The 27,082-nt window shown below is 43.3% G+C and overlaps 1 protein-coding gene across 4 annotated transcripts; it reads right to left on the bottom strand.

Annotated features, from left to right (window-relative positions):
* Positions 1–645: 645 nt before the first annotated feature.
* Positions 646–26,814, bottom strand: LOC129703528 (cytochrome c oxidase assembly protein COX18, mitochondrial). Of its 4 annotated transcripts, XM_055646065.1 has the most exons (8): positions 26,705–26,814; positions 23,408–23,454; positions 19,236–19,695; positions 12,082–12,182; positions 8,148–8,314; positions 6,288–6,406; positions 2,389–2,496; positions 646–1,460 (listed from the first exon to the last, which is right to left on the bottom strand). In XM_055646065.1, the coding sequence occupies exons 3-8, from the start codon at positions 19,683–19,685 to the stop codon at positions 1,287–1,289; spliced, it is 1,119 nt and encodes a 372-aa protein (XP_055502040.1). In that variant the 5' UTR covers positions 19,686–19,695; positions 23,408–23,454; positions 26,705–26,814; the 3' UTR covers positions 646–1,286. The 4 variants fall into 4 exon arrangements, with proteins under 4 accessions (XP_055502040.1, XP_055502042.1, XP_055502043.1 ...); XM_055646067.1 differs by lacking the exon at positions 19,236–19,695 and having other exon boundaries at positions 26,705–26,793; XM_055646068.1 differs by lacking the exons at positions 12,082–12,182; positions 19,236–19,695 and having other exon boundaries at positions 26,705–26,801.
* Between the last annotated feature and the right edge of the window lie 268 nt (positions 26,815–27,082).

Genomic DNA, 27,082 nt, shown 5'->3' with positions numbered 1-27,082 from the left:
GCTCTCCCTTCTCCCCTCTGGATGGAATGCCTGGGTTTTATAAGGAGTAGGCTGAAGAGATTCAGATGGCCAATCCAATATCAGCTAATTGGATTGCAGTTCACTCTTGCCTCAAGTGGAGACATTGGTAGTCTCAGACTTATCCTGGCGGCTCAGTCTTTGCGTCTGTCTAAGGCAGTCCCTTGTTTGTGAGCAGGTAAGAGGCACTGGCATCGCACCAAGTAGAGGCACTGGCTGTCTAGGGCTTTCTTCTAGCAGCTCAGTCTTGGCCACACAGTGGCACTGGTGGTCTTGGGTTTGTCCCAATGGCTTAGTCTTTCTCGAACCTGCGACCGGGGTACACGGCCAGCAGGAAATCACCCCACTTTCTCTCCCTTCCTCCGTCTCTTCTTTCTTCCTTCTTCCTCTCCTGCTACTCCCTTCTGGGTGGACTAGCCCGAGTAGGCTGTCGAGATTCGGGTGGCCAATCCATTTTCAGCTAATTGTACCAAGCTAATCCCAATGATGCTTAAGTTTGGCCTCACCTGGCCTGTCTGCTAGTGATAGGGATCAGAGGGGGGGGGACACACTGCCACAAATTGCACACCAGGTGGTGTTCAAGGCTGCTCCTATGATTTCAGAGAGAGATCCAATTAACTCCACAAATTCAAAACATTGTTGACATTTATTTGAAGTGATGGTAAAAGTCTAGTGCTGCTCAGAAAAGAATCCTTCTGATTTAATGTCAAGACGATTGCAATTCTGACTGCGTGAAAACTTAAATCAACCAATGAAACAAACTTGAGGGGAAGTTATCAGGACACATTTCAAGAGAAGGAAATGGAAACGGTGTATAAAAATATAAGAACAGTAAATTATGGATCATCATCACAAGCAATCCAGACACTGAGATACCCTGTCTAATCAGCCACATGGAAGATGGATGCATGCAATAACTGACATGCAGTCTTCACAGACAAATAGGGAAATAAAACCCAATAACATCCCCAAGTAATCATCAATACATATTTATGACGCAAATTAATTGTGTACAGTGATGTGCAATCATTTTGTCCTTTGGTTTCTGTTCACCTTCTTTGCTAAGCAATGGATGTGGAAGAAAAATAAAAACCAAGCATCTTTAATAATCTCAGTCCCTTAGGGACTTGCAGAGCACATGGTCTCTCTCATACATGCACAACTCCTGAGTGCAGAGCATGTCTAACACACTTTACCCTACAAATGTCAGTAAAAGATGGTGCATCCTATTCAGTTACAAATTGCATTCGACATATATCTTCACTTGATCATTTCCGAGATAAATATTTTGCAAGAAATGCTGCTGATAAGTCTCTGAAGGGAGTGTCTGAATCAGACTTCATCTTGGGAATCCGGCACAATGTGCGAAGGTTGGGAGCACGCAGCAGCAAATTCTGTCCAAGACCCACACAGCTGGATGTCAGCCAATAGAGAGCCATTGACTGTAACAGAGAAAGGTAATGAGCACACATGTCCAAGTCAACACCCCACCCGTACATGCATGCACATGGAGTAAGTAGTGTGTTAACCTCAAATCCTATCAATTCCCTTTGTTTTAAATAATTCAAGGAAGCAGAGTGATTCCATTACACAAAATTCCCAATGAAAATAAAAAGCAAATGGTATTTAAGTGCTGCATTTGCAGAACTACACCAGAAGAAGAGCTAACAGGCCAAAGCAGCCAATACTGATCTCACTGTAGGCCACAATAATTACTCTTTGGTCAAATAGGATGCAGCTTGGCTTCCCATCAGTGCCCACAATTGTTTCTGATGACCAATCATTTGGCATGATCATCTCCTTGTTCTAATATTTAGCTATCTTTGTCCAAAGTTGTGCATTAAAAATGTAATACTTTATGGGTTAAATATAACTAGTGCCTGACGTGAACCACAAGGGAATTACAGTTCTAAAACATGTACAAGGGAGAATTTTAATAGCATGGGAGGTGGAAATCTTCTACATATTTTTGAGCACAACTCATCAGATTTTAAACCCAAATATTATTTCTCACAAAATATTTAGATATTTCTTCTATCATTCATGACTGGAGAACTTGGAGAATGTATGTTCTGCAGCTGCAATATTACCAGTGATTTAAATTAGCTGGCCACAGAAGAACCCTGATGCTGCAGTAAAGCGTGTAGGGAAGGGATGCGGGATAGTTCTGGCTGTATTATAGGAAATGAAGAGTTGATAAAGCTCCTTTTGATTAAAGATACAAAGATGTGGTGTGAATGTTACTTATCACATCAAAGACGTCACCTATGCTGAGATCAGTTTAAACAGATTCAGCAGCAACTTGAGATAAGATGAGAAAAACTAGCTGACTTCCCTTATAATTAGAACCAAACAGCAGCATGCACTTACTGAGGGCACGGTTGCAGCAATTGGGACCATGAGCACCGAAAATCCACGGATCATGTACGTGACGCATTTCTGAAATTTTGACAATTCAGCTCTCCTGAGGGCAACGATCTGTATAAAAACATTATAGGATTTCGAATCATAGTAGTCAGGTGTATTATGGTCTTTGAACAATTGGACAAAAACAATTTTTCATCATAGTAAAATATCAGCATCATGCTCTTCAGTTTACAGAGGGCTGAATGCAATGCAACCATTTACTGAAGACTATTTTACGGCAGTAAATGACACAAATTGAAATAGTCATCTGCCAGAGTAAATGTTGATGACATGCATTACTTATGGTGTAGGATATGTTACTTAAAGATCAGAGAACTATTATGTTCTTACGTTCTGAGAAATTGGTTTGTCATGACTCAAGTGATTTATTCACACATAACTTACAAAATGATCAAATTCCTCAGAATATATCAAATAAACCAAACATTTTAAAGTAAAACAATTCAAGTATCTGAGCTGTAGATCATTCTTATATAATGGATATCTTTGAACAGCAGCTACTTTTCATGTTTTCATTTTTTAATTTGTTCAGAATTTCCTTCACCGCTAAATCAATGTTAATGGCATATTCTCCTGGATCTCAGATGGAAAGATGAGAAAAGGCACCAGATGCCAGAGAAGGAATTTTACAAAATCACATTTTCTTCTAGTTCAAGCAATTGACCTGATTAATGGTAATTGCCTCACAGATCATACATATTTGGTAATCAATCAACATGGAGTGGTTACTACTTTGAAAGCAGTTTGGCAGTGACAATCTCAAACATCTAGTTTGAAGACGGTAGACAAGGTCAGGTCAAGGCTTGAAGTTAAACACTTTGTGGGGAAGGGTGGGGAAGATGTCTGGTCAAAAAGATATCTTAGAAAATCTGAAAGATATGATCAGGTGTGGCACTGTGGTGCTGTAGACAGTGCAGCTGCCACACAGCCCCTGTAACCCAGATCCAAAGGTAACCTCAGATGCTACCTGTGTGTAGTTCGTATGTTCTCCCCGTCACAATGTGGGTTTCCATTGGGTGCTCCGGTTTCTTCCCACATCCCAACAACATGCAGGTTGTTAAAGATTATTGTAAAATACCCCCAGTATAGATGGCTGGTAGAAGAATAGTGAAGGGGTGTTATGGGGACACAATGAACATGCGTGAGAGAATGTTAATAAGCAGGGAATTTTTCAAGTTTCGGTACTTTTCATGTTTTTCGGATACTTTTCAAGCTTCATTTGATATTTTTCTAACTCTCCTGATTTTTTGAAGCTTTTCTGATATTTTTCAAATTTTTCTGACATAATCCATTAGGTTTCTTTTCAGCAGCTATTGTGACTGTTGAGAGACTCAAGAAACTGCAGATGCTGGAGTCTTGAGCAAAACAAAGGTGCTGGAGAAACACAGCAGGACAGGCAGCAACTATAGAGAGAATGGACATGTGATATTCCTAGAAGACCCTTTTTAAGACCGAGACTCTCAAGGTTATGAATTGCACTACATCAGCAAAGGAATTGCAGGCAGGGTAGAATTTATAGTAGGATTTGCAACAAATAGTCCATTTTAGAAATATAGAAAATCGGTGCAGGAGGAGGCCATTCGGCCTTTCGAGCCAGCACCGCCATTCATTGTGATCATGGCTGATCGTCCCCTATCAATAACCCTTGCCTGCCTTCTCCCCATAACCCTTGACTCCACTAGCCCTTAGAGCTCTATCTAACTCTCTCTTAACTCCATCCAGTGACTTGGCCTCCACTGCCCTTTGTGGCATGGAATTCCATAAATTCACAACTCTCTGGGTGAAAAAGCTTTTTCTCACCTCAGTCTTAAATGACCTCCCCTTTATTCGATGACTGTGGCCCCAACATTGGGAACATTTTTCCTGCATCTAGCTTGTCCAGTCCTTTTATAATTTTACATGTTTCTATAAGAACCCCCCTCATCCTTCTAAACTCCAGTGAATACAAGCCTAGTCTTTTCAATCTTTCCTCATATGACAGTCCCGCCATCCCAGGGATCAATCTCGTGAACCTACGCTGCACTGCCTCAATCACAAGGATATCCTTCCTCAAATTAGGAGACCAAAACTGTACACAATACTCCAGATGTGGTCTCACCAGAGCCCTATACAACTGCAGAAGAACCTCTTTACTCCTATACTGAAATCCTCTTGTTATGAAGACCAACATTGCATTAGCTTTCTTCACTGCCTGCTGTACCTGTAAGCCAACTTTCAGTGACCGGTGTACAAGGACACCCAGGTCTCGCTGCACCTCCCCCTTACCTAACCTAATCCCATTGAGATAATAATCTGCCCCCTTGTTTTTGCCGCCAAAGTGGATAACCTCACATTTATCTATATTATACTGCATCTGCCCACTCACTCAACCTGACCAGGTCACCCTGCAACCACCTAACATCCTCTTCACAGTTCACACTGCCACCCAGCTTTGTGTCATCCGCAAACTTGCTAGTGTTGCTCCTAATTCCCTCTTCCAAATCATTAATATATATGGTAAACAGTTACGGCCCCAACACCGAGCCTTGCGGCACTCCACTCGCCACTGCCTGCCATTCTGAAAAGGACCCGTTCACTCCTACTCTTTGCTTCCGGTCTGCCAACCAATTTTCTATCCATATCAACACCCTACCCCCAATACCATGTGCTCTAATTTTAGTCACCAGTCTCCCGTGCGGGACCTTATCAAAGGCTTTCTGAAAGTCTAGATACACTACATCCACTGGCACCCCTTCATCCATTTTACTTGTCACATCCTCATTTTAAAACAAAATGAAATTGATCTGGGCACTTTGGAAAACAATCTATTCAGAGCCACTACATATGCCTTCAGGCACAGCTCCAATAGAACTACACAATCTTCTTATTGAGTCCACATACAAGATTATTGGTTGTTCAGTCAGAACTGAACACACTTCTCGGCATCTGCACAATGGTGTCTGTCTTGCGTTTCTTGTGCGTGGTGGTGGAAACATGGCTGCGACGTGAACGCTCTTTCCTTGACCCATACTACACAATATATCCCAATGAATCAATAATTAAAAGACAGTGACTTAGCACCAACTGAAGGTGCAAAGCACTTGCAGTATTTAAGGCTTCAAATTATATATGAGAGAACATTTCCATTCCAGCCAGGATAAGAGTAGCACAACAGGCATCCACTCTACACCCTTGGTAAATTGTAATACAATGATTTCTGGTTACTGTTCAGTCTATCAATAGCACGTTTTTATTTACTTTGCAAAGTCCTTCATATTTTTTATATTTGGATCACTTGTGCAGAACTCATGAGCTAAATGGGGCCAGGTATTTTACCTATTCAACAACATCTAATGATTTCCTTGTTGACAGTCAGGTGTGCAGGTATTTTAAATTATGAATTAAGCAACTGCTTACTGAAGAAGCTACAATTTTTGAAACACCATTTTTTTAAATTGTAATTCCTAGAGATCTTGTTCACACATAATTTACAGTGTTTCATGTTTAAAATTACTTCATATCTCAGAGACAATGAAAGCATGCAGGAAATTACACATCAGATTTCATTAATAACACATTTAAAATCTGGACCAAATGCAGAAAAAAAATGAGATTAAATAAATCTGTATTGCTTACAGGAGGAATCATAAGCATATATTCATTCCTATTTATTCCATCAAGCAATATTCATGCCAAAGGTAACACAGGTTAGAATTCTATCCATGGGAATTATAAAGAAAGACAATGAGAATAATTTATTTGTTTGGAGCGCAAAACATGCTTAATGACCAAGTCACAGCTCCAGTGTTAAGAATAAGAAAAAAATTAAAATAGAAGCCAAATTTTCCAAACAATAATCTTACCTCAACGATTAAAAGGTTAATGAGCCCCAATGAAATAGGCATTATCCAGGTAGAATCAGGCAAAGTCAGGTCAGGAAACCAAAGTACACCACCCACTGATAGATTCTGAGCCACAGATACTAGAGCATAAAATAGAATAATATTAGCTATCTCATGTTCTCCATGCCTTATCAATCAATCGCAATAACAATGTTTCAATTGCAAGATGTCCATAAACTACTCCCAGAAATCATTGCTTGATATCGTAAACATTGCTGATCAAACCAGGCAGTCTTTCATCCTTGAGACCCTCCCTGAGCTGCTCTATTTTTTCTTTCAGCAACCCATCATTAAATTACCAAACTACTGTATTATACATCAGCAATTTTACTTAATATAGCCACATGGCATCTTATTGAGCCCCTTCTGAAAGTACAAATGCACCTTCTGATCTTCCCTTATACATTCTATTATTTACAACCTCAAAAATATGTCAGATGTTTCACTTAATTGAATTTATGTAGACTCTTCCACATTATTATGTCCCTTAATATTAGATACTGTTTATTTTTCCTTTATTGATGTAAGGCTAACTAGTCTGATTTATCTCCCTTAAATAACAACATATTTGCTATCTTCTAACCTGGATCCTTCTTCAGTCTAATAGAGAAGGGGGAGAAACTTGAATAACAGAGGTTGGGGTGAGACATGGAATGTGATGCCGGTGGAAGAGATATGGGTGGAAGGGGACGTGGTGGAAGGGGAGTAAATTAAATGGAAATATGGGATTCGGGGACTGTACATGAGCAAACAGTGGTAGGGAAAGGAGCAAGGCGATTGGTGTAATGAAAACCAATCGGAGAAATATAAGCAAAAAAGAATGGGGAGTGGAAGGAGAAAGAGAATAGTACATAGAACAGTATAGCACATAAACATAGAAACATAGAAATTAGGTGCAGGAGTAGGCCATTCGGCCCTTCGAGCCTGCACCGCCATTTAATATGATCATAAACAGGCCCTCCAGCCCACAAAGTCTGTGTCAAACATGTTGCCAAGACCAACTCTTCTCTAACTGCACATAAACCATTCCCTGCCTATCCAAAAGTCCCTTACATGGTACTATCGTATCTACCTCAACAACCACCCCACAGCAGCGTATTCCAAGCATTCATCTCCTTGTGTACAATACTTGCCCCAAACATCTCCTTTAAATTTTAGCCCTCTCACCATAAAGCTATGTCCTCTAGTATTTGATTTTTCTATTTTGTAAAAAAGGTTCTGACTGTGGTATTTGGGTATTATTTGAAATGGAAGAATTTAATATTTACTAGACCAAGTGGGACCCGTTGGGTCTCGTCCCCTCAATGGACGCGGGGGGGCTGCGGCGTCACACACACGCTAACCCCCCCCCCCCCCCCCCCACACACACACACACAGAGGGAGAGAGGGCAGGGGCAGAGCAGGGACAGAGACAGAGGGCAGGGGCAGAGACAGAGGGCAGAGAACGAGAAAAAAGCATGACATTTTCAGATAAGGGGATTTTGGACTCCATGGGAAAAATGTCTACCGGAATATGTAAAAATGTTACCATTACCGTGTCGTTTTTTTCGCGAAGATGTGATTACACACAAATAAATACACATCCAAGACCAGAATTTTATAAGTATAGAGAAACCATTGGGTTGTAAACTTCCCAAGCGGAATTCAAGGTTTTAGTGTTCCAGTTTGCATATCGCCGCACTTTGGTAATGGAGGCGACAAGGGAAAGAAAGGGTGGCATGGGAATGGGAAGAGTTAAAATGGTTTGTAACTGAAAGCTCTAGGAGGCCTTGGAGGACATAGCGTGTGTAGTACATCTAATGTGCTGAAGAAGCCAAGTACCTGCTGAAGAATCAGATGCTGCTAGACTCAGGTTCCGCAAAGCGATGGAGATGAAAACCCAGAGTGGCAGCTGGACCCAGATGAGAAGACTTGCTTTGAAAGGATGACAGTTGTCACGCACGTAGAGCTCCGAGATGATCCTTTTCATATTTTTCCTGAAATGGAAACTGAGTCCCGAGAGACAAAATGCCAAAATGTTACAAATAAACAACATCTGGTTAGAAACCACATTATTCCATACGGTTTTGAGCTTTCTGAAGCTACAATGGAGACAATTGTATCACATTCCCGACTGTGGTGAATGACAAATCATGTTGGCCATATGATTTCCTGGCATTCATTTCAACGATTTATAGTAAAGGTATGGCCCTCCCACCTTACCTTTAACAGTGGCGAAGGTCCTGAAATTATAAAAATTGTGCCGACGTAAAATTCTGGTATGGCTGATGCTCATGGGTAATGAGTTTGTGTGTCGACATATCTGTTCTGAATCTACATCATTTAATGCAAGAGCAGTGTTGCACAACACTATGTACGGTACCTCTGAATGAAAACTGGATCGGTTCCACAATAACCGCACAAGATTCATTCATGCAATAATTCATAGGGTAAATTACAGCAGGTCGTATTCTTTTGGTTTTATCCCTCGTATTGTTGGGAATTGACCTTAAATATACCAATCCTGAAAACCTACACCCATTATCTTGAAAGGAATCAATCAGCCAATGAGCCCCGGGTGAAAAAGCATTTCCACGCAATCAGTCATCATGACCAGGAAATCATTGCCTGAAAGGCTGTGAAAGCAGAGTTGGCCGTAACATTCAAAAGATAACTAAAAGCTATATGACAAAGGGAAACAATTTAGGATATGAGGGAAGAGCACAGGCATGGGGCCAAATTGATTGTTCTTGTAGAAAGCCATCGTTGACCTGTGGACAAACAGTCTCCTTGCGTGCTAAAATGATAAAACATCAGTTGTACGGCAGGTAGGTAATAATCAGTCTTCTGATGTTATGATGTGATTTGTCTGCTGTCAATGAAAGGATTGAAGAGGCCAGTCCTTTCCAACCAAACACTACTGTGATAGCACCTTTCGCATATCCATCCTCCCATTCCCATGGACTACATTTTTAAAGTTTGGGGCATTTGACAAAATGCTGTCAGGCTGTTATACGACTAATCTGTGAAACAGCGCACACATTCATCACCAGGGTGTTATCAGCTGCAGATTGAGTGTAGTCTGTGTCATGTCCGAATCTCTTCAAGAGACTAATGTCGGATGAACCATCTTGTTTTATTACCATATTGTTTTGTAGCAGTTGAGCACAACCAAGCGGGTGTAAGGAGTAAACTACATAATTATAGAAGATAGATACAAAAAGCTGGAGTAACTCAGCAGGTCAGACAGCATCTTTAGGAAAAAAGAATAGTTGATGTTTCGGGTCGAGAACCTTCTTCAGACTCATAATGATATACATCATAGATATACACCAAAAGCTGGAGTAACTTAGCGGAACAGGCAGCATCTCTGGAGAGAAGGAATGGGTGACATTTCGGATGGATGCATCATCATAGATCTGGAATCAAATATATGTCACTCACGATTTGCAGATTACCCTTTCTAAGTGGAATTAGTAAACTGTTGGTTCATTGCATTCATTGCCAACACTTGTTGAATAAAAAAGATTATTAGCTGAATTTAAATGCACAAACTGCAGAGCTGCGATCTGAAAATGTCCAGACCGGTAGCACTTTGACTTTTTTTTCGGGATCTCAGCATAACGGGCATGACCAGCAGTTATCACCCATCTCAAGTTGAAATGGTGACAGTGAGCTGTCTTCCTGTTATGATATTCCCAAGGTGTTGTTGAGGAGGAAGCTCCTGGATTTGAGGCAAGATGCTGCAATGATAAAGGACCAGCGATTTTGTTCCAGTTCAAGATGGTGTGCAACGTGTGGGGGAACCTGCAGTTGATGATGTTGTCATGCACCTGCTGCCCTTTTTTTTCTTGATGGTAAAGGTTCACAGGTTTGAAAAGTGCTGAAGGAATAGCCTAGATGAGTAACAGCAGTGCCATTTGTAGATAGAGTCATAGTCACAAAGCACAGAAACAGGCCTTTTGGCCCAACTCATCCTTGCCAACCAAGATGCTCCTTCTGTGAAAGAAAGATGACAGACAACATTGAGTCAGCCATTCTCCAGACTGAATTGTTCACTGGAAAATATATTATGCTACAGTATGTTAGAAAAAAAGTGAAATAGAAGTGTATTTGGATATGAATAGAAATAATATCCAATGCTCTAGAAAATCTAGTAGTCCAGCATTATTGTGCCAGGGTACCAAGAATTCCAGTTTACTGTACTTTCAATGCTTCTTCCAAGTAGAGTACCGATTCATCAACAGGAGGACATTCCATATCTTTATTTTTCCCTTTATACTGAATCCCTGCATTCCACCAGTGCCCTCCATCCCTGCATTCTCTACAGTGCCCTCCATAATGTTTGGGACAAAGACCCATCGTTTATTTATTTGCCTTATTACTCCCTAATTTGAGATTTGTAATAGAAAAAAAAAAAATCACATATAGTCAAAGTGCACATTGTCAGATTTTAATAAAGGCCATTTTTATACATTTTGGTTTCACCATGTAGAAATTACAGCAGTGTTTATACATAGTCCCCCCATTTCAGGGTACCGTAATGCTTGGGACACAGCTATGTCGTGTAAATGAAAGTAGTCATGTTTAGTATTTTGTTGCGTATCCTTTGCATGAAATGACTGCTTTGAAAAACTCATTTGTTGCTTTAGCAGTATGTTTGGGATCATTGTCTTGCTGTAGGATGAACCGCCGGCCAATGAGTTTTGAGGCATTTGTTTGTACTTGAGTAGATAGGATGTGTCTATACACTTCAGAATTCATTATGCTACTAATATCAGCATCAGATGCTACTAATATCATCAATAAAGATAAATGAGCCAGCACCTTCAGCAGTCATACATGCCCAGGCCATAACACCCCCACCACCGTATTTCACAGATGAGGTGGTATGCTTTGGATCTTGGGCAGTTCCGCCTCTCCTCCATACTTTGCTCTTGCCATCACTCTAATATGCGTTAATCTTCATCTCATCTGTCCACAAGGCCTTTTTCCAGAACCGTGGTTGCTCTTTTAAGTACTTAGCAAACTGTAACCTGACCATCCTATTTTTGCGGTTAACCAGTGGTTTGCATCTTGCAGTGTAGACTCTGCAGACAGTGGTAATTGACAATTCCACACCTGAAGAGTGTTTCTGATCTGTCGGACACAGGTGAATTTTCTTTATTATAGAGAGAATTCTTCTGTCATCAGCTGTGGAGGTCTCCCTTGGCCTGCCAGTCCCTTTGCGATTGGTAAGCTTACCAGTGCGCTCTTTCTTCTTAATGATGTTGCAAACAGTTGATTTTGGTAGGTTTCTTTGACTTTCATTCCCACAACTTTGGTCCTCATGTTGATAAACAGCAATAAAAGTTTCCAAAGGTGATGGAAAGACTGGAGGAAAGACTAGGTGCTGAGAGTTCTCTTATATCTGCATTAAGGAGGCAATTAAACACACCTGAGCAATTACAAACGTTAGTGAAGTCATGTGTCCCAAACATTATGGTGCCCTGAAATGGGGGGGGGGGACTATGTATAAACACAGCTGTAATTTCTACATGGTGAAACCAAAATGTGTAAAAATGGCCTTTAATAAAATCTTACAATGTGCACTTTAACCACGTGATTTTTCCATTACAAATCTCAAATTGTAGAGTACAGAGAGAGGCAGATAAATAAATGTTGGGTCTTTGTCCCAAACATTATGGAGGGCACTGTATGCACCCGTTTTTAAAACAACCCCAATCTGCTGTAGCAACATCAATTCTTACTTTCTTGGAGAAGAAAAGATACATACCGAGCCACATTTTCTGACCACCCAACTTGCTTTGCACGTATGGATACTTCATAACGTAATCGCTTGGCTAGCTCTGCAATTTCAGGCTGTAGATTTTCAATCTAATGAATATGAATAGATTGACATGGAAAAACAATGTTTAATTCCCTTTCAAAAACAGAAAATGCTGGAAATAATTCAGCAAATCAGGCAACATCTGTAGAAACAGAAAGTGAATCTTTGTGATTATTTCTCTTTCCATAGATGCTGCCTGAAGCTGAGTGTTTTTGCAACATTTTCTAGCATCTGTTTTTCTTTTAATTTTCAATTCCTGTTAATGATGTAATCCATTCTGTATCATTTCCTCCATGTCCACAGATATATTATTTCCCAATAAAGCTGTGGAACAACTTTAGTTCGTTTGTAATAATCATTTCTTTGTATTATATCAATAGGGATAATGACAACCACTCTCCTTGCATTGAAGCTATTGGAATCTGGGATAGATTTCTGCTTTTAATCTCCATCATATAACATATTTTAGAAAGTGTGCCGAGACTGTGGGCAGCACAGTGGCACTGAGGTAGAGTTTTTGCCTTACAGTACAAAAGAACCAGGTTTGATCCTGACCATGGGTGCTTGTCTGTACATTCTCCCTGTGACCGCTTGGGTTCTCCCTAGGTGCTCTTGTTTCCTCTAAAATTCCAAAGAAGATCAAGTTTGTAGGTTAATTGACTTCTGTAAATTGCCCCTTATGAGTGGGACAGAACTAGCGAATGGGTGATTGTTGGTCGGCACGGAGTCCGTGGAAGAAGACCTGTTTCCACACTGCATCTCTAAACTAAACTAAAAAAAATCATGACAGCCACATCTTCACCAACAGTTTCTCATCCATTTATGCCACATCAGTTCTGATTTCCTTAACAAACAAGGTTGGTTATCTCCATTTTATCTTCTTCTTTCTAATGCTATATATAAATCCAACATAGTTGAGTCAGCTACCACATAGATATCACTATCCCCTAGATATTCTTACCCTGTGAACAGCCTGTACACCAATATTTAATACTGATTGTAGGTTAGAAGTGAAATGGAAAGAACTTTGTAAAAGATTTCCCGATTGTGGGACCAAGGTAGCTGGAGACCCAGCTCCTGGCAGTAGGAGGAAGGGAGCAGTGGCACACAAGGGCAAAGTCAGAGGGACCGAGTCTGTAGGATTTCGGCCAGAACAGATTACCACATTGGAAGGTGGACTGTAGGTGCCCCAGTACTCTGAGTTGATACAACCCAGGATAAAGATTATTGACAGAAATATTTAACTGCCAGTTTAAAATAAGAGAGTGAAAACATTTAATTGAAAATTTTTGGACTTTTAAAAAGGGAACCAGAGAACTGGGGCAAATATCGACTGACGGCTATTACAAACCCACTGACTCACATAACTATCTCGACTATACTGGTTCCCGCAAAGACTATCCCCTAATCCCAATTCCTCCGTCTACGCCGCATCTGCGCCCAAGATGAGGTATTCTATACCAGGGCATCCGAGATGTTCTAATTCTTTAGGAAACAGGGGTTCCCCTCTCCTATCATAGATGAGGTGCTCACTCACATCTCCTTGGTACCCCGCAGCTCCGCCCTTGCCCCCTCCTAGTCGCAACAGAGCCAGAGTCCCCCTCGTCCTTAGCTTTCACCACATACAATGCATAATCCTCCAAAATTGTCGCCACCTCCATCGGGATCCCAACATTAGTCGCATCTTCCCATCTCCGCTCCTTTCACCCTTCCGTAGAGACCGACCCCTCCGCAACTCCAGAGTTAACATCCCTTCCCACCCAAATCACCCCCTCCCCAGGTACCTTTCCTTGCAACTGCAGAAGATCCAACACCTGTCCCTATACCTCCTCCCTTGACTCTGTCCAGGGACCCCAACAGTCTTTTCAGTTAGGCAGAGATTCACTTGTACCTCTACTGTATCCGTTGTTCAAGATGTGGACTCTTATACATCGGCGAGACCAAACGTAGACTGGACAATCGTTTCGCTGAACACCTTTGCGCAGTCCACCTGAATCTACCTGATCTCCCGGTTGCTAAACACTTTAATTCTCCTTCCCATTCCCACACAGACCTTTCTGTCCTAGGTCTTCTCCATTGTCAGAGTGAGGTTAAACGCAAATTGGAGGAACAGCATCTCATATTTTGCTTGGGCAGCTTACAGCCCAGTGGTATGAATATTGAATTCTCTAACTTCAGGTAGCCCCGACATTACCCCTCTCTCTATCCCTCCCCCACCAAAGTCACACTAGCTTCTCATTTCAAGATCAAGATCAAGAGAGTTTATTGTCATGTGTCCTTGATAGGACAATGAAATTCTTGCTTTGCTTCAGCACAACAGAACATAATAGACATTGAATACAAAACACATGAATAACTTAACTGATAAAGTGCAAATAACAGATAATGGGTTATTAATGTTTCATCCAACAAACAGCTAACAATGGCCTGTTTCCTTTTTCATTGTTGCTTTTTTGCATATCTTTCATTCATTGTTCTTTATCTATATCATTGTCTATATATCTCGTTTCCCTTATCCCCAACCAGTCTGAAGAAGGCTCTCAATCTGAAACGTCAACCATTCCTTCTCTCTAGAGATGCTGCCTGTCTCGCTAAGTTACTCCAGCTTTTTGTGTCTATCTGTTGTGGGTGAGACTGCTCTTACAGAGTATTACATTGCGAAATTCTGATCGCCATATGAGAGGAACTATATAATTAAGCTGAAAAGGGTGCAGAAAAGGTTCACAAGGGAGTGGTAGGAATTGGTGGAAGCTTGTGATAAAGTTAAGATGTGTAGCATAAGTGTTTTCTCTGGAGCAAAGGAGGCTTATAGGTGACTTTACAGAAGTTTATAAAATCATGTGGAGAATAGATGAGGAATGTTCACAGTTGTTATCCCCTCTGAGTTGGGGAGTCAAAAATTAGACAGCATAGGTTTAAGGTGAGAGTGAAAAGATTAAGGGAACCTGAGAAGCATGTTTTTTTTTTTACACAGAGGGTAGTTGGTAAACAGAATGATGCCAATGAAAGCAGCAGAAGTGGATAAAATTTAAAGCATTTTGGAAGTAATTTTGATAGGTACTGTACGTGGATAGGAAAGGTTTAGAGGGAAGTGGGCCAAAAGCAGGTAACTGGGACTAATTCAGTTGGGCACTTTGGTGGGTATTAATGAGCTGTGCCAAAGGGCCTGTTTAGGTGGTGTATAACTGTGTTAATATGCACGCTATAATATGTGGACAGTGGAAGTTTGGATGAGCCAATCTATATAAACAACCAAGCCCTGTATTCCACATGATATTTCAATGTTTGTTTATCAAAATTAATAATAATGTGCATGCAAACATCTGGTGACCATAACCATGATACAGGGGTCTGTCCCACTTTTACGACCTAATTCACGACCTCTGCCGAGTTTCCCCTTGACTCATACTCGCAATATGGTCGCCACGAGGTCGTAGGTCACAGGTAGGTCATGATGCTAGTCGTAGGTACTCGTGGCATCAAGTAGGTCGCAGAGTTTTTTCTAGCCTGATAAAAAATTGTCCACGAGTAAAAAAAAAGGTTGGCATGGAAAAAAGTCGTAGGTAGCCGTAGGCAGTCGAAGGTAATAGCTCCGGGGTGAAAAAAAGGTCAGTGGAAAAACGTCACCTCTGTAACTTCAAGGCATGTTCATTCATAGCTGGAGAGTTCTTTGGAGACGAGACTTGTGTTTTAGAAATGGCACCAAAAAGGCAGCAGCGCAGGGGGAGGGCACAACCCTCAAAAAAGCCTGCCATGCAGATGTTGCCCACCCAAGAGGAGGAGTGGCAGGAGGTGATGCCACAGGAGGTGTTAGTGCAGGAGAAGGTAGACCTGCATGAGAGACCCCTGGAGGAGACCAGGGTGGTAGTATATGTCCCCACCACCACCCCATCCTTCACTGCCTCATTTGAAGGCAGCAAAGCAGCCCTTTCTCCTGTGTCTGACACAGCATCAGAGGCAGATGCCCCATTGGTGGTGAGGGAGGACTGGAGGAAGGTTATGCCCTATACCTTCACCAAGCAGCAGGAGGGGGACCTGGAGGAATGGTTCCAGCAGAATGCCATCCTGTACAAAAAGGACAATGAGGGGTACAGGGACAGGGACAAGAATGGCATGCTTGCCATCCACTGCCCGACGTGTGTCCTTAAAGTTCTATCTCTTCTAGTCATCTGGTGTAATGGGACAGTCCATCACATCATCTCCATTCACCATTGAGCTTCTTGTGCTTCCTCTTTACCCTTGCTCTTCCCCTTCTGCCTTTCTTAAAAGGCTGCTGAAGCAAAAGGGCTATTGCAAACAGCAGTAAAACGTACATGGTCGAAGCCAGTCTTCAACATAGTTGAAGGAGGTCGAAGGAGGTCTTCTTCATAGTCGTGGGAGGTCTTCTTCATAGTCGTAGAAGGTCGTAGACATAGTCGTGGAAGGTCGTAGGTGACCGCGACCATGAATCTTTTTTTACGTTGTTTAAGGTAATCAGAGGTCGTGAATTAGGCCGTGAAAGTGGGACAGGCCCCTTACTCTGGTGAATTACATCCTGATACCAATTGGTATCAAAAGGAAATAAAACTAGCTTTTTTTTATTGGATGCTTGCCGATCTATACCAATGCCTACAATTATCTTAACCCGCTGGTTACTGATGTGTGCATTCGTTGGTCCACATTTCCAGGTGGCCCACTTGTAAGTACAATAACCACAAGTCAAATGTGACCAATATTCATAAAAAATATGAAGAACTAAAGGGCCTGTCCCACTTGGGCGACATTTGGGCGACTGCGGAGCGTCAGTGACTGAAGCCCGTAAAACCGTCAAGTTGCACGACATACACGCTGACGTATGCTGTCATGCGGGTTATGCCCGGTTAGGGTTGAGGCTGTAAAATATTCTTCCTTCAATGAATGGATTTTAAACATTAATATATTACATTTGATACCATAAAATCAATTGTGCAAATGAAAAGATGTCGGAGTCGTTCCGTTTTATTTATAGATGTATTGGTCCGCTTCCCGATCCGATCACCAGGGATGGATTCAGTGAGCGTAGACTGAGCTCCCCTCTCCCCCTCTTCCCCCCTCCCTCATTCCTCCTTCTCCACTCCCCCCTACCCTTCTTCCCTTCCCCCCTCTTCCTCCCTTCTCCCCGCTCCACTCTTCTCCCCCTTATCCACTACCCCCTCCCCTCACATCCCCTTCTCCCATTCTCCACCCCCCCCCCCCTCCACTTTCCCTGACACCCCCCCATTTGTGGACCCAGCCTGCGACCAGCGACTCACCACAAACTATCCCACACACGCTAGGGACAATTTATACAAACCTGTGCGCCTTTGGAGTGCGGGGGAAACCCAAACCCTAACCCCAACCCTAGCCCTAACCCTAGCCCTAGCCCTAACTGTGACCCTAACTCCAGGTTGATAGGCTTGGTATAAGTATAAATTGTCCCTGGCGTGTGTGGGATAGTGTGCAGGGGATCGCTGGTCGGTGCGGACTCGGTGGGCCGAAGGGCACTGTATCTCTGAACTAAATGTGACACAGGGGCCCCATGGGTTGGACTCGAACCCCCAATGTTCTGCCTGCTCCTCATGGGAACTAAACTGTTGGCCTCGAGTTGTCCCAGAGGCAGATCTCTCTTCCAATGGTCTTTCCAAACCTCCAGAGGCAGCGGGCTTTTCAACTGGGTACAGGCAACGTTGTCCATGTACCAGTGCCACCCACGTGCTCTGGCCACTGAGTCTAAATACCCACCACCCATTTTGAAGCAAGGTGAGGGGGCGGAGGGGTGATGGAGGGAGTTGTTCCCAAAGTCTACATTTATCCCATAGTCAATGTTACTAAAACAGATGATGTGGCCTTTGTGCAGTACTATTAGTGAGATCTAGCTGTCACATTCTGGGTCCACAAATGGGGGGCGTCGGGGAAAGTGGAGGGGGGGAGAAAGGGAGAAGGGAGGGCGAGGGGGAAAAGGGAGGGCGACGGGGAGAGGGGGATGTGAGCGGAGGGAGAGATTTTATTGATACCCCAACCCTAACCCCTCTCCCTCCCTGTCCCACTTGGGCGCCATTTGTGCGACAGCCTAAAAATAGGTTGGCGCGTTGGACGCGTGGTGACACATGCAGTGACGCACGGTAACACTCAGTGCTTTCCTGTCGCCCCAGGATTTTGGAATGTTCAAAATCCTGGGGCGACATTTGGGTGTCTCATCGTGTCGTGGTGTTCTGTCACACGCTGACGTATGCTGTCCTGTGGGTGACTCCCGGTTAGGGTTGGGGACCACAGATGGGCTGTAAAATATTCTTCCTTCAATGCATGTATTTTAAACATTAATATATTAAAATTAATATGATAAAATCAATTGTGCAAATGAAAAGATGTCTGAGTCGTTCCGTTTTATTTATAGATGTAATGGTCCGCTTCCAGATCTGATCACCGTCACTTTTCACAGGGATGGATTCAGTGAGGAAGAGGGGGGGAAGGGAGGGTAGAAAGGGTAGGGGGAGTGGAGAAGGAGGGATGGGGGCGGGTGGGGGGGAAAAGGGGAGTTCAGTCTACACTCACTGAATCAATCCCTGGTGATCAGATCTGGAAGCGGACCAATACATCTAGAAATAAAATGGAACAACTCAGACATCTTTTCATTTGCACAATTAATGTTATTATATTTAATATATTAATGTTTGAATCCATGCATTGAAGGAAGAATATTTTACAACCTCAACCCTAACCGGGCATCACCCGCATGACAACATACGTCAGCGTGTATGTCGTGAAACATAACGGTTTTGCGGGCGTCAGTCACTGACACTCCAATTGCCCAATGTCACCCAAGTGGGACAGGCCCTTAACCCTAACCGGGCGTCACCCACTGGACAGCATATGTCAGTGTGTGACAGGGCACACGACACGATGAGACACCCAAATGTCGCCCCAGGATTTTGGAATGTTCAAAATCCTGGGGCGACAGGGAAGTACTGCGCGTTACCGTGTGTCACTGCATGCGTCATGACGCGCCAACCTATTTTTAAGCTGTCGCCTAAATGGCGTCCAAGTGGGACAGACCCTTAATTGATTATTATATCCAACTAATGCAGGATTAAGTTTTCACATACCTTGGCAATAATGTACGTTTGATAAACAGCAAGTGGGAGAGTCACAGTTGCTCGTAATGCCACGGTTGTGCAAATGATGCTTGCCCACCATGGCAGTCCTGTGGTTTGCTGCACATTAGTCAATACGTTCTCCATCAAGTGAACAGGCATCGAGTCAGAAACATTCTCATACCAGCCAAAGCGAGGAGCTGAAACTGCTGCAGCAGACAAGCACGAAGCCAATGACAGCATCCTTGTGTGACAAATTGAGGGATGTCCATACATTCCAATTCCCTCACTCAGAGGAAAAGTGAGCATGTGTCTATTGCTGTTTGACCATCTGTCTTTTTGATGTGCAACCAAACAGGATAGCTCTTGCACTCGTTGCCACGAGCACCGTTTCACCATACATATTCTACTGGACGACAATGCGAGCATCTTCACCAATTTTGATGCCTGACAGCACAGCATTTTGGATAATCTAAGAAAACAAGAGGCAAGAGTGTTTTATTATCATATGTCCCAGATAGAACAATGAAATACTTACTTGCTGCAACATGAGAATATGTAAACATAGTACACTGTAAAGACAATAATGTACAAAATGGTGGAGTAACTCATCGGGAGGGTCTCGTGATACACACACACACACAGTGCAATAATAACAATAATAGTCTATTGTAGTTCAGAGCTTATTTGAGGTTGTAGTGTTTAATAGCCTGATGGCTGTAGGGAAGAAGCTGTTCCTGAACCTGGACGTTACAGTTTTCAGGCTCCTGTACCTTCTTCCCGATGACAGGAGTGAAATGAGTGTGGCCATGGTGGTGTGGGTCACTGATGATCCCTTCGATGGTGGGGAGATTAGAGCCAGTGATGGACTGGGCGGTTTTCACAACTTTTTGCAGTCTTTTTCTCCCCTGGGTGTTCAAGTTGCTGAACCAGCCCATAATGCAACCAGTCAATATGCTCTCTACTGTACACTTGTAGAAGTTCAAGAGATCCCTCTTTGACATACTGAATCTCCGTAATCTTCTCAGGAAGTAGAGGTGTTGATGTGCTTTCTTTATAATTGCATAAGTGTGCTGGGTACAATGAAGATCTTCGGAAATATGCACGCCAGAAATTTGAAGTTTTTGACTCTCTTCACCATTGATATATAACAAGATTGTGGGTCCTCATCCTCCCTCTTCCAAAATCCTCAATCAGTTCACTGGTTTTAGAGCCAGGTTGTTTGCTGGCACCATTTGGTCAAATGGTCAATCTCACTTCTATACTCTGCAGGGCTCGAAATTAACGGTTGCTTGGTTGCCAATGGCCACCTAAAGTCCCGCCGGGCAACCTAAAAGCTGTGTCATTTTGCCCGGCTTGGCAAGCACCTAGGACACCCATCGTTCAACTCTGAGCAGGCCTCCTCTCTATCTCTCTCTCTCTCCGTCACTCTCCGTCTCCGCACGCCATCCGTGTCTGGGCTGCCGGGTCTCCGCTCTCCGGCCACTCTTCATCCGCCGGCACGGGCGGCCGCCTTGCACATGCGCACTGCCAGCACATCCTCGGCTGCCCTGCACATGCGCACTGCCACGGCCAGCACATCCTCGGCTGCCCTGCACATGCGCACTGCCACGGCCTGCACATCCTCCCCCTGCACATGCACAACCACGGCCAGCATATCATCAGCGGCCCTGCGCATGCGTACTACCTCGGTAACTCGGTAACCCGTAGTTGGTCCTCTGCCTCCCCTGACCAACTCTGTGCAGTCCTCGTCTCTGGGAGTGCACTCTTCAGTTAGCTGCCTATATGCAGGAAGAAGCAGCACCGTTAAATGGTCAGATTTCCCGAAGTGAGGGCGAGAGATTGAGCGATAGGCATCTCTGACGGTGGTATAGCAGTTGACTTTGGTTGGCTTTGTTGAAGTCCCCGGCTATGGTGGTAACGGCTTTGAGGTACACTGGCACGTGCTTATGGACCACGGCGTGTAGCCTTGACCTTAAGTCCTTCACTTTATTTTCCAGTGATTGTACATTGACTAGTAGGATGGTCGGGAGAGGGGGTCGTAGTCTCCTGCGCTTCAGTCTGATTTGTAGTCCTGCCCGCCAGCCACGTTTCCAGACACAATGGAGGCCTCTCTGCTGTTTCCAGGTATAGTACTTACTGTTCCTGCAATCCTCCGCCAGGTCGGGGAGACCCCTGTGATCGGAAATTCCCTTACAATTGGCAGCTCTGGTGCTGCCGGTAGATGGCAATAGCGCAAAAAAAATGTAATGCATTAATAGCTTGTCAGTTACAGCGCTGGTTTCTGCTGTTTCTTTTATACAGATAAGCTGAGAACGACAATATTACATGATTTTCTGCTGTGCTGCTGGCAACATGTCGCCACAGACAGGCACCATCTTGGAAATTTATTTTAGAAACACCAAAACATAAGAGAATTATTAACTTTTGTTTCCTCCTCCACAGTGATGTACCCGAGATATTTCAATATATAAAATGTGTTACCTAAATGTGAGTCATTCAAATTTCCTGTCAAACTCTGCAAGAGAGCCAAGAAGAATTCTTCCGGTGGACCACAACATACTGCTTGACAGACTGGAGAAGTGGGTGGGATTCTTCTGGTTCTGTGCTGGACTGGTTCAAATCTTACTTGAAAGATTGGGATTATTTTGTTTCCCTTGGTAATTTTGAATCAGAACGTACAAAACTCACATGTGGGGTTCCTCAGGGCTCCATTCTTGGACCCATTTTGTTCAACATTTATATGCTCCCCTAGCTCAGATCATAGAGCATTTTAACATATCCTACCACACTTATGCCAATGACACACAACTATATATCGCAGTGTCACCACTTGACCATAGTCCCCTACACTCACTGAGCCAGTGTGTCAAACATATCAATGAGTGGATGAACCAGAACTTCCTCCAGCTCAATGCAAATAAGACAGAAATTATTGTCTTTGGTCCCAAAAAAACAAGGCTAGAGGTGAGTGCTCAACTCAACTCAATTGCACTGAAAACCACAGACAAAGCCAGAAACCTTGGTGTAGTTATGGACTCGGATTTGAATTTTAACAGCTATATAAAGACCATTACCAAATCTGCCTATTACCATCTAAAAAATATTGCAAGAATCAAGGGATTTCTGTCCAAAGACTGAAAAACTTGTTCATGCATATATATTTAGTAGGTTAGATTATTGTAATGGCATCTTTACAGGTCTCAATAAAAAATCAATTAAACAACTGCAGCTTATCCAAAATGCCGCTGCCAGTCTTGACCAACACCAAGAAAATGGACCACATTACACCTGTCCTTAAATCTTTGCACTGGCTCCCTGTGTGTAAGAGGATAGATTTTAAAATTCTGTTACTGACCTACAAGGCACTGAATGGTCTAGATCCAAAATACATCTCTGACCTACTTGTTATACACGAGGCGCCCTGACTCTTCAGGTCTTCAGGGACAGGTTTACTTTGTGTTCCCAGGGTCAGAACTAAAAAGGCTGAAGCAGCATTCGGTTTTTATGCTCCACACCTGTGGAACAAGCTCCCTGAACACCTGAGGTGTGCACAGACTGTAAGCGCATTTAAATCAGGCCTAAAAACACTGTTGTTTACTATAGCTTGTCCATAACCCGACATGCAGGTAATCTTAACCGTCTAATTTTAACCCTTTTATGTGCTTTTTTAAAATCATTTTATTGTTTCATTGACGTTGTTTTATTATTCATGCATTTGTCGTATTGCTTATTTTGCAATTTTTAATTATTGACTATTTTATTTTTTCTTTGCTGTAAAGCACCTTGAATTGCTGTTTGCACGAATGGTGCTATACAAATAAACTTGCCTTGCCTTGCCTTCCCAATGTCCAAATTTGTATAGTAACTACGTAGTAAAAATTTGTAATTTAAAACTAATAATTAATTGTTACTCTAATAGAGGAACTATATTCCACAATTAAATCTTTTGAAAGAATGACATTAAACTCTTTCCTCTATAAATTATGGGAAAGATGTCAAATCCATAACGCAATATTAATCACACTGGAGTTGCTAACAACTCACATTAATGTAATACATTTAATAGAGTGAAACATCCCGAGTGCATCTGAGTAATGCTATATCAAGCACTCCCAAATCCAGCAGCACAGAGCATAAAATAATACAAGTTATTGTAAATAAAGAAGTTAATCGTCACTCACGTCTCGTATAGATTATACTGACAGCTGCTGAGGGTCCCCAGATGGATCTGATGGAAGAGACAAAGCATAAAGCTTCCTTTACATATTACAAGCAAACAAACAATACACAATAGACTGGGATAACTTCTTCCTCAACTCCAAAAAATTAATGACGGTGAAGTTCTAGGGAGGGTAGGAAAGTTGTATACAGGTTGGTCTAAATGGAGGAATTTAAGGATGAAATATTTTTGTTGCCCAATATCAAGCACGCAAAGTCTAGCATGCTTTTTTTATTTATATATGTTTCCATTAAATACTGCATTTAGTCATCTCTGACAAAAGCCAGTGTTAGTCAAAGGTGGTGGTAATGGACCTTCAATGCTCCCACTGACAACTGGCTTGCAAACGAGAAACATGTATAAAATCCCAGTCATGACTTAGAAGTTTTTTGTTGAAGAAGTTGTTCCAACAAAACCAAACTGAAATTCAGTGCTGAGAAGACACTGCTGACGCTCGAGGACAATGGAGAGGACACCGTCCTGTTTATAATTTATAGAAGTAATGCAGAAGGAGATGAAGCAAGTCATTTTTCTGCAATGGCTTGGAAAAGTTAACTAAGAAACTGAGAGAGACACAGTACCGATTAGAAAAATGTTTACCACTTTTAACTTTCTTTGATTCAGAAAGATTTATGGAACCTTTTGCTCAAAAAGTCGATTTAGGTGGCTGCTCCCTCTTGGATAGGAATAATTATTTAGGAACCTATTCGCTTTAGTTACATGACTGCAACACAGGACACAAGGCATATGGTTCACAAAAACACATGCATCAAGCTGATGCAAATTTTAAACTAATCTGCAGTGTTTCAAAGAGTGGTTAATCTCAGAGATTCCACTCCGAGTCATAACTACTGAGTTCAGATTAATTCAAATCCAAATTAGATTTACTTCAGATAACATTCTTTAGAAATTCTCGAGAATCTTGTATTATTTACAACACAGAAACAGGCTGTGCAGATCAACAGATCTAGACTGGTGCTGATGCTTCACAACAACCTCATTCCTCTCTATTTCCTCCACCTTTGAATATATCATTCTATTCCTTTTATCATCATGCCAAATTTCACTGATTTCGCTCAACCATAGCAAATTCCACAGGAATGCTGCACATTAATTCCTATCAAATGAACAGGCATTTTGTAAAGTAAAAAACACGTACCAGCCAAGAATACAGTGTAAAATGTCACTATTCAGAAGTGTGGCTTTTTGGGAACAGTAGGTGACTTGCACCTGTGATTTTAAGCCTTCTTCAGTATCTTCTCTGCTTATTGGTGAATAGATCAAGATCACTTGTTATGATTTGCATCTAGTCACAAAAGACATATCTGCTGGATCTTAGACAAAAATGCTGGAGAAACTCAGTGGGTGAGGCAGCATCTATGGAGTGAAGGAAATAAGCAACGTTTCGGGTCGAGACTCTTCTTCAGATCACTTTTCATCCGAGTGTCTATTTGCAGCTTCCACTGGAAGCTTGCGTTAATAGAAACATAGAAATTAGGTGCAGGAGTAGGCTATTCGGCCCTTCGAGCCTGCACCGCCATTCAATATGATCATGGCTGATCATCCAACTCAGTATCCCGTACCTGCCTTCTCTCCATACCCCCTGATCCCCTTAGCCACAAGGGCCACATCTAACTCCCTCTTAAATATAGCCAATGAACTGGCCTCAACTACCCTCTGTGGCAGAGAGTTCCAGAGATTCACCACTCTCTGTGTGAAAAAAATTCTTCTCATCTCGGTTTTAAAGGATTTCTCCCTTATCCTTAAGCTGTGACCCCTTGTCCTGGACTTCCCTAACATTGGGAACAATCTTCCTGCATCTAGCCTGTCCAACCCCTTAAGAATTTTGTAAGTTTCTATAAGATAGGTGGGTGAATGCAGACCATTCAACAGCAGCAACAGTTGTAAATGCTTCTTCTAACACTTCTTCCTCAATAACAATCAGTACGGGAACACCTCACTTGTGTGCTCAGCCCCCTGCTCCACTCACTCTATAGTCATGACTGTATAGCCAGACATAGTGCAAATTAGTTCATCCTCAAGTTCGCAGATGACACCACTGTCGTTGGACGAATTACAGATGATGATGAGACAGAGAAGAGAAGTGAGACCGATCGACTGACCAAATGATCCCAACAGAATAACTTGGCTCTCAATGTTTGTAAGACCAGAGAACTGATTGTGGACTTTGGAAGAGTCCAAATATTGACGGGACGATGGTGGAGTCAAAAGCTTCAAATTCCCGGATGGGCATATTTCCAGCGCTTCCTCCCCGCGCCAGCTGCATGTCCGTGGCCCACACCACTTCAGGCCTGCGCCCCGCCTGCCGGCCATTCCGGCTGGGCAGGCAGAGCCGAGCTGGAGCCAGCGCCTCCCCACACGCGCCGGCTGTAAGCCCAGGGCCACCCCCGGACAGGGACAGGACACCCGGGGGGGGGGGAGGGATGGCCCAGCAGCAACTCAACAGCGCTCGCAGCAGCAGAAACCCCGGCCCGACCCCGACCACAGATAAAACACGGGCCTGCACACAATGCAGCACCACAGCTGTCGAGAATGTTTATAGCGAGTGACCTATGACCTGGGCATGTGCTATCTGAATACCGAACTCACTTATAAAAATTACAGATCCTGGAGATAAGACATAAAATCATTACAAACATTAAGTGGCTCTGGCAGCATTTATGGAAACAGAAATAGAGTAAAGGTTACCAGGTGAATTAGGAATTCTGGTGAGGGGAGAAAAGATCTGCAAGAATCTCAAACCTGAAACATTGACTACTTCCCTTTCAACAGATGCTTCCTGACCCGCTGAGTGTTCAGTTTTAAAGACTTTATATAAAAGGCTGTGGACAAGATATTCATACAGATTTTCCCAAGCTTCCATCACTACACAGATAGTAAAAAGGAAAAGTTGAGCAGAAAGTACCTCCCTGATTAAAATTAATTGAGAAAAAGCTCCAGTGAGCTTTTGTTATGTATTCAGGAAACTAAGCACCCGGTTGCCCTGCAAGGTCACTCGGGCATTGGAGGCAACTCCTCGGGTAAATGACCTGGAATAGTCCATACAGTGCTGGCCAGCGGGCTCATTCCATTCATTTTACACAGGAGTTGGGGGTGAGGGAGAGGAAGCATCGCCAGGCCCAGGAGCCTGACCCCTGACGAACCACTGACGCCTGGCCTGACGCGGCGCCTCGCAGCCACGGTGACGACCTCTATTGATGGGGGTAGTGGCCCTGTAATGTTGCTTGGAGACCGTTACCGTTCATGCTCCTGCTCCCGCCCCCTGCCGTCTCGCTGTCTCCCGGCTCCCACACAAGGCCAGCCAGCCGCCCCGACGTGAGTGCGTTACCGCCCCCGACCGCCCGACGTGTTTGCATCACCGCCCGACGTGTTTGCATCACCGCCCGACGTGGATGCATCACCTCCCCGACGTGGATGCATCACCTCCCCGACGTGGGTGCATCACCTCCCCCCGACGTGTTTGCATCACCTCCCCCGACGTGGATGCATCACCTCCCCGACGTGGGTGCATCACCACCCGACGTGGGTGCATCACCTCCCGACGTGGGTGCATCACCTCCCCGCCTCCTCCTGTCAAGAGCAAAGATAAAAGAGGAGCTCCTCTATAATCTTTGGT

Source organism: Leucoraja erinacea, chromosome 14 (assembly GCF_028641065.1).
Source record: "Leucoraja erinacea ecotype New England chromosome 14, Leri_hhj_1, whole genome shotgun sequence".
In the NCBI taxonomy this organism is placed as follows: Eukaryota; Metazoa; Chordata; class Chondrichthyes; order Rajiformes; family Rajidae; genus Leucoraja; species Leucoraja erinaceus.
The sequence above is the reverse complement of the archived record's forward strand: the minus strand, read 5'-3'. Positions and strand labels throughout refer to the sequence as shown.